The sequence below is a fragment of the Erithacus rubecula genome, assembly GCF_903797595.1.
Source record: "Erithacus rubecula genome assembly, chromosome: 4".
NCBI lineage: Eukaryota > Metazoa > Chordata > Aves > Passeriformes > Muscicapidae > Erithacus > Erithacus rubecula.
In genome coordinates, this window is record NC_136686.1 from 47,827,366 (window position 1) to 47,837,529 (window position 10,164).

General features: G+C 38.8%; 1 protein-coding gene across 6 annotated transcripts in view; it reads left to right on the plus strand.

Moving 5' to 3' along the window:
* The window catches only part of PTPRZ1 (protein tyrosine phosphatase receptor type Z1), a 127,748-nt gene extending 121,713 nt beyond the window's left edge, over window positions 1–6,035 (plus strand). For 3 of the 6 annotated variants that reach the window (XM_079303049.1, XM_079303052.1, XM_079303053.1), the window contains 8 exons: window positions 381–527; window positions 1,152–1,245; window positions 1,494–1,567; window positions 1,920–2,048; window positions 3,170–3,316; window positions 3,630–3,772; window positions 4,347–4,482; window positions 4,995–6,035. In XM_079303049.1, the coding sequence (XP_079159175.1) occupies window positions 381–527; window positions 1,152–1,245; window positions 1,494–1,567; window positions 1,920–2,048; window positions 3,170–3,316; window positions 3,630–3,772; window positions 4,347–4,482; window positions 4,995–5,135 (1,011 nt within the window). In that variant the 3' untranslated portion in view covers window positions 5,136–6,035. The remainder of the gene's footprint in view (window positions 1–380; window positions 528–1,151; window positions 1,246–1,493; window positions 1,568–1,919; window positions 2,049–3,169; window positions 3,317–3,629; window positions 3,773–4,346; window positions 4,483–4,994) is intronic. The other 3 variants (XM_079303048.1, XM_079303050.1, XM_079303051.1) reach the window with 1 other exon arrangement.
* Window positions 6,036–10,164: the final 4,129 nt, after the last annotated feature.

The following is a 10,164-nucleotide window of genomic DNA, read 5'->3' on the forward strand; positions in this document are numbered from 1 at the left end:
CTAGGGTGCTTGTTCCAAAGGATATGAGAGAGAAAATAGAGTATAGCAGTAGGAACTGGTAGGACTGGCTTGAAAATTTGACTCAAGACTGTGCTCACATTTTTACCTCTGTTCTGTCAACATGAGATATCACAGGTAGTGAGGATTTGGTATTTGGTCATACATATATGTGTATGTATGTACTGCAAGTGTAATTGCCAGTTGTGTTTGTAATGTGTGTACTGGTCACTGCAGAGGGACAGCCTTTGCTATAGAGGATCACATTTGAGAAAACCCCTGTGAAAAAACACTGACCACATCAGAAGTGGCATCTTAACCCAGAGGTGTCCAGGGGAACCTGAAAATCATGAGAGCTCAGATGTTGGGTTGTGTTTTCCTAGGAGCAATACATCTTCATTCATGATGCACTGGTGGAAGCGATTCTCAGCAAAGAAACAGAAGTCCTTGAGACTCACATTCATGCCTATGTTAATGCTCTCTTGATACCTGGACCAACAGGAAAGACCAGACTGGAGAAACAGTTCAAGGTGAGCTCTCTGAGTTAGGAGTGTGAAAATTTTTAGGTTTGTAAACCTGAGTGACTTAAAAGTAGGTATATAACACAATTTTCATCAGCTTTCTCTACCTAAAATTTAACTGCTGAGCCTAAATTAAGATTAAATTTGTCAAATGAATGCAGTCAGTTGGGACAGAATAATTTGCACATTCTTAAACAAGGATTCCACCCAAAAGATCCAGAAAAAGGAGATCATGAGAAATAGGACAGTAGATGGATTTTGGAAAATTTAACTACATGCCTTTGCAGGAAGATCTCAAAGGTAAAACTGCAGTCTGGGAAGATACCACTGTGGCAGATATGTTGTGAACTATATTGATCAGTCAGTGTCCTTCCCTCAGGGTACAGTACTGGCTAGATGACAGATTTCACCTTCAAAGATATGGTTATTGATCTAGGGTTCAAGAATAATCTGAGCTGCTAAGAACAGTGAGAAAAAATATTCATGTGACTTGCTAAGTAGTTTAGACAGATAATTAGATAACTAAAGAGAGACAGCAAACCTGTAATATCTGCAGCCTTCTGTTTAATGCAGCATATGAAGGAATGGCTTTTCTACAGTTACCTGACTTTCTTTTTAACTTCATTGTTTCAGTTACTGAGCCAGTGTAACACACAGCAGTGTGATTATTCAACTGCACTCAAACAGTGTAACAGAGAAAAGAACCGAACCTCATCTATCATTCCTGGTAAGCTCGTTCAAATCCCTAACAAGAACTGGAGACATCTGCATTAGTTTGGAGCAATGTTCTGTAAAGTACATATAGCAAAGAAGTGAATTAGGAATTACACATAGAAAAGCAAAATAGATGGCTGGATAGCACTTTATCCTGATTGATGGAGCCCAGTGTTATCATTACTGTGAGATATGAGATAATTGCTATAATATTATAAGAGTCATTGCAACATACTTGTGAATTCATAACTTTTTTTACAGTGGAAAGATCTAGAGTGGGTATCTCATCACTATCTGGTGAAGGCACAGACTACATCAATGCTTCCTATATTATGGTAAGTCAGTTAATATATTGGTGAAAAACAACGAACAGCTGTTTCCAGAGCTTCCATTTGGCTGATTTAGGGTGGCACAATCCTGATTTTGAAAGCTCTTTTCCTGTTTGAGTTTCCTCTGATCACTTTAGTCTTTTTTTTTTTTTTTAATCAAATTTTTTAAGTCATAAGAACTGTCTTCCTATGGAGAATATTTCAGTGGAAGTTTTATATTTTTCTAATATTTGCAGGAAGCAAAAAAAGGAACAAGTGTGCAGTGTATTTTCTAGGTTCTCAGTCTGTCCACTAGAAGTTTCTTATAAGCATTAATACTTGGGCAGCAATTCTGAATCTGTCAATTTTTTTTTTGCAGGGTTATTATCAAAGTAATGAATTCATTATTACTCAGCATCCCTTACTGCACACTATCAAGGATTTCTGGAGAATGATATGGGACCATAATGCCCAGTTAATAGTCATGCTTCCTGACAGCCAGAATATGGTGAGTTCCATGACTGATTGTTATGAGTTTATGTATGAATTTTATTAGTATGACCATTTTGAAATATGTAGGATGTGAGAAAATATATTAGATTCTGCAAAAAACCAGTTAAAATTAATAATGCCAAGCTGAATATAAAATCCCCAAGTAATCTAGCAGAAATCTAGAAATCCTTGTCTAGGCAGATTGTGATTGGAATGAAAACATACTGAGTCAGTCCTGTACAATTTATAGAAGAAAGCAAACAGCAGAAGTAACCATTATTGCTCCATTACTTCTTAGTTGTAATATAGTCATTATTAGATAAGGGCAGAAGTGTGAGGCTGTTTCTTGCACAGCAGCTGGTGGGAGCTGGGCAGGGCCAGGAGCAGCAGTGGCCAAGCATTCCTCCCATATGGATGAAGCCAGTGGGGAGCAGCACGGGTGGCCAGGAGCAGTGCCACACGGTGGCACACAGGGCAGGGCAGCAGCTCCTGCAGCAGGGTGTGCAGGAGGACACTGAGGCCCTGCCAGCTCGACCAGGCACTAGTGGTACCCACCCAGCACACAGCCATGGCCTCTGAGCTCTGCATCCACCACAGCTGCAATCCACCCACCATCCCTGAAACACACACAGCGGCAGACAGGACACATGACAAGGAGGATTCCCTGTCCATCTGACCATTTTGGTTATTCTATTATAGGATTTTCTTTTAAAAAAATCTCTAATTTCTTCTGTCAGACAGAAAGAACACTCCCATGAACTTTTTTCTGCACTTTCAGAAAATCCCAAGGCCACGTATACATTAAAACACACCAGCTAAATTTATGGTATGACCATGGGACATGCACTGCACAGCACAGCCTGAAGGCCAGGCTGGATGTGTGGCACAAGGCAGCACTGCAGGCTCATAGCTCTGTAGGTCCAGAGGGTGTCTTCTAGTCAGGATCACTACAGAGGTGTTTGAAAACCATCACTTTGCCATTTTTATCCCACTCAAAATTACATTTGTCAATTTAAATCTAGATGGCTGGATTTATTATATATGGGACACATTATTTATTAAGTTAGATTTAATATTTTTAAGAGCGTAACATTACTTACTTTTATGACTCCATTTTTGGTTCCTTTTTTCCTGGAGGCTGAAGATGAATTTGTGTACTGGCCAAACAAAGATGAGCCTATAAATTGTGAGAGTTTCAAAGTCACTATGATTGCTGAAGAACACAAGTGTCTGTCTAACGAGGAGAAGCTCATAATACAAGACTTCATTTTAGAAGCTACACAGGTAACATTATCATAAACATATAACTCAGGACTTAATTTTTTAAAATTAAAGCCCACATTTTGTTACCTTTTTGATGGTCAATGACTGATAAAAAATCCATACCCTAGAAACATCCTTGGAGGGAGTAATGTCTATAGGGTAATATGATGACATGGGGAATAGGGTAGTCCAGCCTCCACAGCAGTGGGGTTCTGCATCTGGAGGCTGGAACAAGGTGAAGGAAAAGAATAAAGTCAATCTTTACAAAATCTTTTAAAAAATTAAATTGTGGGTTTGTTTGTTGATTTATTTGTTTGTTTTTTTAATCATTTAGGATGACTATGTACTTGAAGTGAGGCATTTTCAGTGTCCAAAATGGCCAAATCCTGATAGTCCCATTAGTAAAACTTTTGAACTGATCAGCATCATCAAAGAGGAAGCTTCCAACCGTGATGGGCCAATGATTGTACATGACGAGTAAGAACTGCACTTTTCTGTTTGCTTTCGTGTTTTTCTGTAGAACCATCCTTTCACTGAGTGAAAGCTGCCGAAATAAGGCACAATGTCTGCACTTAACAGTAGTGGTGATGCTTCTGTTCCAGCTGCATCAACAGGAGAAACATTTTATTTATCATACTACATTTCAGTTTTATCATTGTGATACTCTAGATGGTTATCAGGTAGGTCACTAGAGGGAAGTCAGTTAAGACTTCATTGCCTTTTACTGAAAGAATTAACTGTCTAGATGAGGCACCATACCCTTCTCCAGCTGTTCAATGATAAAAAAAATAACAAAATGTTGAAACACTGAAGGACCCAAAGCCTTCAGCATTTGGTTATTTGGGTTGTAGAGAAATAACTCTAAGAAATTGTAGCCAGGTGCTGTGGAAGATTTTTTTTAAGTCAGTGCTTAAAACTCTTCCAGATATAGTAAATATCACCACATGACAGAAATTCATATTACCAGTTTTCCCCAGAATTTGTATTTTCTCCAGCTATAAACCTGACCCAGTTTCTAGAGGTTTTTGTTGTTTTGTTTTACTTTACAAAGGCATGGAGGGGTGACAGCAGGCACTTTCTGTGCATTAACAACTCTGATGCATCAACTGGAAAATGAGAATTCAGTGGATGTTTACCACGTAGCAAAGATGATAAATCTGATGAGGCCTGGAATCTTTACAGATATTGTAAGTAATAAGCAAAATGTGCACTTTTTTTCTCCTATGTGTGACATTATTAGTGTGCTTAGATCCTAGGGCAATATCACTGAACTCTTTGCAACTTAGTTTCTGCATGAATTAATCAAAACTCTTCCAGTCTTCCAGAGGCGCCGTAGAAAAAGAAATCTTCCTGAAAAGAATTCAGATGACAAAAAAATAAGAAAAAAGCCAGCAGACAAACAGTAACTCTAATCCTGTCCCCAAATTTGCAATTGACTTTAACAAGAATCAGAAATCAGCGTATAGTATTTATTTAAAAATACAGTTTTCTCCCTTGCCTTTACAGTGTTCCTTAATGCTGTGCTTTACAATGTGTACAGGGGAAGCCATTAGTGAGAAAAAAATTAAGCTGCTAAGTAACAGAATAAATTCTGGAGCACAGTACATTAACAGACTGGCACATCAGCTGTTAATTAATTTTGAGCCACAAGATAACTATTTCTGCCAACATCCTGAGTGTATCATTTTTTCCTCTCCAGGAACAGTACCAGTTTCTGTACAAAGCTATTCTCAGCCTTGTCAGCACAAGACAAGAAGAAAACCCTTCAGCATCTATGGACAGTAATGGCTCAGCTTTACCTGATGGAAATGCAGCTGAAAGTTTAGAATCCTTAGTTTAATTAGCACATCAAATCAAACACACACATCACTGCATCACACCAATCACAACAGGAGTTTACCATTATTATTTTCAGTTTTATATTTTGGGTGGGGAAAATTTGTCCCATCAGTATATATATATATACTCAGACCCCAGCCATTGCTCAAACCAAGTCATTTCTGTTATGTATGACTTTACTGTGGAACTTTTATCATTAACAATGTGTGCCTTTTCTTGAAAGATTTCTTGTAATACATTGTTACATCTGGACTAACTTGATTGACTTTTACAGTGTTTCTAATAATTAAATTGTGGTATGTTTTTTCAGTATTAGTTTTTTTGATTTATCTGGCTTTACTTTTAACTTAAAATTACCATATTTATAGATTTTAGGGAATCCTCAATTACAAACATGTCATGGGTTTAGTATTTGGTTTATCTGCTGTATTTATAACAATTTAAATTTGCTAGAAATGCAACTTTTAATATAGTAGAATGTAAATAAAATACTGTTCTACATAACATTCAACATTTTAAGACTTCAGTTAGACATTTAGAATAGTAATCTGATACTTACTGTAAATACTGCTACTTCTGTAGTGATCCATGGACCAAATTTATATTTATAATTGTAGATTTTTATATTTTACTACAGAGTCAGTTTTCTAGTTCTGTGTAATTGCCTTGTTAAAATGATGTAGTCAGTATGTTTTTACTTTAACAAAGTCTTCTGATACATAATTGTGCATCTTAAGCAATCTACCTTCATATAGCTGCATGTGATTTTAACTTTTTTGTGGGAACTAGAAATCTTTTGTTTTGAAATGAAAACTTTTTATGAGACTAACACTGTACTTGGCATTGTTAAATTGTTTTTACCCTGGTATTGCAAAAATAAATATAAATATTCCAATCTGTGTTTAGTAGTCTTCCACATAAACAGTCTGCAGTGTCATGCAGGAGAGCTTTTACCTACAGGAACGAGGACTTGTGGCTGATCTGCAGACAGCTGCTCATCCTATGGAATCAACAAGTTCAGGAGACATTCATAGAAAACTGTTTTTTAATCTGTGCTCCTACCCATACCTCTAGTGTCCACACGAGCTCCATTTTAGCATCTCCTCCCACATCTCCCAGTCTGGTTGCCTTGTGTCAGTGGGCTGTCCCAGGTGTCCCCTCCCAGGACACCTCTGCACTGGCTTGGCTGCAGGTCATTCATTCAGTGCTGAGCTCTTTGCTTCCTCCTTGGGCAGGGCAGCAGCCAAACTTTGGGAAGCAATACAAGCAAGCAGGCTCTGCAAGAGCAAAAGCAAAACGTTTCAAATTGGCCTCAATTATTTTCTGTAACCTTCAGAACTGGTGAGAAAAGATACTGATTGTTCTGGAGGAGCCTGGGGAAGAGTAAAATCTTTGTTTAAAACTAGCATGAGCAGCAAGACCAACTATTTTCTCACTTTATACAGGATATACTGTTGCTATGTAGAAATATTGAGGGGAAAAAAACACTATTCTGGACTAGAATGCACAGAAAATAATGGACCCTATCTGAGAAGAAAACTAAGCAGGGGAAAAGACAGGCCTGATGTAAGCATGAAGATTTCAGTTGACTGATTCCTAGAGTAAGCATGTGTAAGGGAGCTCATTGTGTCAGCAGGTAGATCTAGACCCCCTGAGCAGTGTGGGATTGAGGATAGGTGGAGCTGCAACAAAGCCAAAATAAATTTAGATTTAGAGGAATCTAAACAACAGAAACTTTAAAGAATCCTCATACTAATGATACATTAAATGAGTGTTTAGGTCCCAGACAAGGAGACAGACCAGCACAGAATGTCAAAACAGCTAGAAGTGAGAGAGATATTTTCATGCTCTTACCCTCTTTTATTACAAGAAAAACAGTCATATAAACAAAACCACAACCCCAAACCCTAACCCTAACCCTTAACCCTAGCTCTTAACCCAAGCCCTAACCCCTAGCCCTTCCTCCCCTCTCACCCTAGCCTCACCTCTCCTGTTAACCCTAGCCTGTCCAGTGGTTGGGTCTAGGCTTGGGGGAGGGCTCTAGGGGTGGGAGTTAGGGTTAGGGGATGGGGTCTGGGGTTAGGCGAGGGGTGTGGGGGGTAGGGTTAGGGGAGGGGTCTGGGGGTGGTAGCGTTGCAGGAGGGTGTGTAGGGTTTGTGACAGATGTCAGGGGTGGGGTCCAATGGCTGGGGGGGGATGTTGAGGTGAGGTGCAGGGTGTGGCATGCTGGTCTGGGGTGGGGTCCAGGGCAGTTGGGGGTGGTCCTGGGCTGGGGGTGGAGTTGTGGCTGGGGTGGTCTGAGCTGCTAGGCAGGGTGTGGATCTGTGTAGGGCAGTGGGCTGGACCTCCTCAAGGAAGGAGGTCCTTCACACTTGTGACTCCTGTCAGCTGCTCATTCTTGCTCTCTGCAGCAAGTTTCTCAGCATCTGTACAGGTAACTCAGCCTTAGGCCAGGGGTGCCAGCCATGTGCAAGCATTCATCTCTTCAGTTCAAAGCCATAATTAGCTCATTAAATAATTCAGAGGGAACCTACTTTTCTGGGCTAAAACATTTTTATTCAGATTTTACACCTTTTTTTTTTTTTTTTTTTTTTTTTTAATCCTGTGATCTTTGCATGGTCGCGTATTTGGTAATTCTGGAGTTCAGGAAGAGCAGTACTGAGACAGGACTCCTAAGTGCAAGGAGACATGCAATGTATCCCTAGAGAAGTTGAATGCTTTTGAGGAATAAGATCTAAAACTATTTTAAATGGACCAGTTTGGGGGCTGACAGGACTTAAAAATGTACAGGTGCATTGCACCAAATGATGCATGTTTTTGTAAGAATCACACACATTTTTCACAGTATTCAGGCAAAAAAATTGGTGCATACAATGCTTTGCACAGGGGATTATTTTCTTTTTCAGGTGGCCTGAGGTTCCTTACTACTTCCTTACTACTTCCTCTAAAGCACTCAGATTTGCTGACAAACTCCATTTGCACATCTAGGCTAACAAAGACAGCAGTATTATATACTTCCCTCTTCTTATTCAAAAACTATAGAAAAAAAATTATATCCTAATCTCTAAGGCTGTACATACCAGAAAGGTTAATTGTGACTTTTTGGCCAATTGCAAACTATATTCCATAACCTTATTGGCAGATATTATACTTTTGCACTTCACCACATTAGCATCTTAGGCTACTTCTTCTGGAAAACTGGCTTGTTGCCTCACACATCAAATAACAAGCATGAAGTTATCTTCTGCTAATGTATTTACAGTTTCATACAGTTGTATATACAAAGTAATTTTTAGGCCAATTAATTCTATTATGTTTTTTCAAGCATCTATGGACAAAAAGCAAAAAAGGAATCCTCCTTTTTAAAATCCCATCTTGATATAACTGTTCCTTTCAACCTAAATGTTTTGCAGACATTTTAAAATTGTAATCCAAGGAATCAGCTGTCATTCAAAGTTTCTTCCAGAGATGTTAGTAATCACATTCATCATCTTAGCATGCTGACAAGTTATTTAAAACATAAGTGCTTAAGATAATCTCTTTACTCACACATATTGGTTCTGATCTGGGAAAAAAATAAGAATCATAAAAAAAATCTTCTATAATCTTCAACTGTGATGGATTATAGATTTTAATAAATGCGTGTCAGTTCCTCCTCAGACAAAGGCCATATTCTAATTAATTTTTTTCTTATAATCCAAGCTACAGACTCAAAATACATATAGCCTGCCTTTTCAAACTGGGTCAAGTGTGGAGAAGATGTTATGTATCTCTGGCAAAAAGTAAGATATTAATAAACAACATCAGGTTAAGCTTTTTTCTTTACAAAGCTGTAAGTCATGTGACAGGGAAAATGTGATTAGAGATCCTCCTAAAAAATCATAAAAGAGCTGAAGTTTAAAAAGAAAAAAGAAGAAAACGGGTAATTTACAATCACCAACTTTTTAGTGATTGTGATATGGAGATTTAATATCTATGGAAAAGCTTTACGAGAAACAGCAATAAGTAGTGAACAGAAATCATAAAAACGCATCACTATAAGTACAACAAATCAGCTAAAAACTTCAAAAAATCATTGGACTTCAAAAATCAGTTGACAAACCTTGTTAGCAATGTTTTATCACAGTGCTTTACCTGCCTTTACAGTTCTTTGCGATGTCCTAGGATAATGTGAGTAACTTCAGACAGGTTGAAATCCCATGTAGTAAATGCTTACTTCAAGATGAGTTTAGCAAAGTTAAACGCCTTTCTCTCTCATTCTGAAGTATAAACAAAGCACAGCTGGGGAGGAGAGGAGCAATATTGTCTTGTTGGAGTTAGAAAAAAAGGGCCCCACTGCTACCCAAGGTCTGAGACAGCATAGGTTACAGTCTCAGTTTTCACTGCTTACCTACAGCAAGGCCCATGTCTGACCATCCACTTCTCACAGGTTTGGGCTTCGGTGGATTAGGGATTCAAAGGGACAAGAAGGAAGAGAATTGCCTCCCACGATATTTGGCCATATCATGTCTGACTCCCCTCCATTTCAAATTGCATTCTTTCCCTTCAAAGCCAAAACAAGTGAGGGGGAAAAGAAAACCTCTTATAGAATGGACTGCTTATGGAATTAAATTTGTTGTTTCCAGAAAGTCACAATCTGTACACAATAGTTTAGTAGGAATGAAGTGGTCTGATTTGCCTTGATAAATTCTGCTAGACACCCATAGCTAAACTCCTTTTTTCTCCCTGTATTCTTCATAGTTTTCCAGCCTAATCACAACCACTAGAACCCATTTTTTCCCTCCCATAAACAGCTATTTTGCTATGAGCTCACACACTTTTCTGGCAGTGTCACTTTGTACTCCAGTCCCTCCAAGGGATGTAATTCCCTCCTGCAGGAGCATCCAGGGCTGTGAGAGTACGAAACATAGAGGCAAAGAAGCCAGTCTGAGTGTAATGGGGCTCAAGCACCTCCATCTCAGAAAGAAACTGTGATCTTACATGTCATGAAGATCTGGCAACACAGTGAAACAATCTTTTCCCTGAAGCCT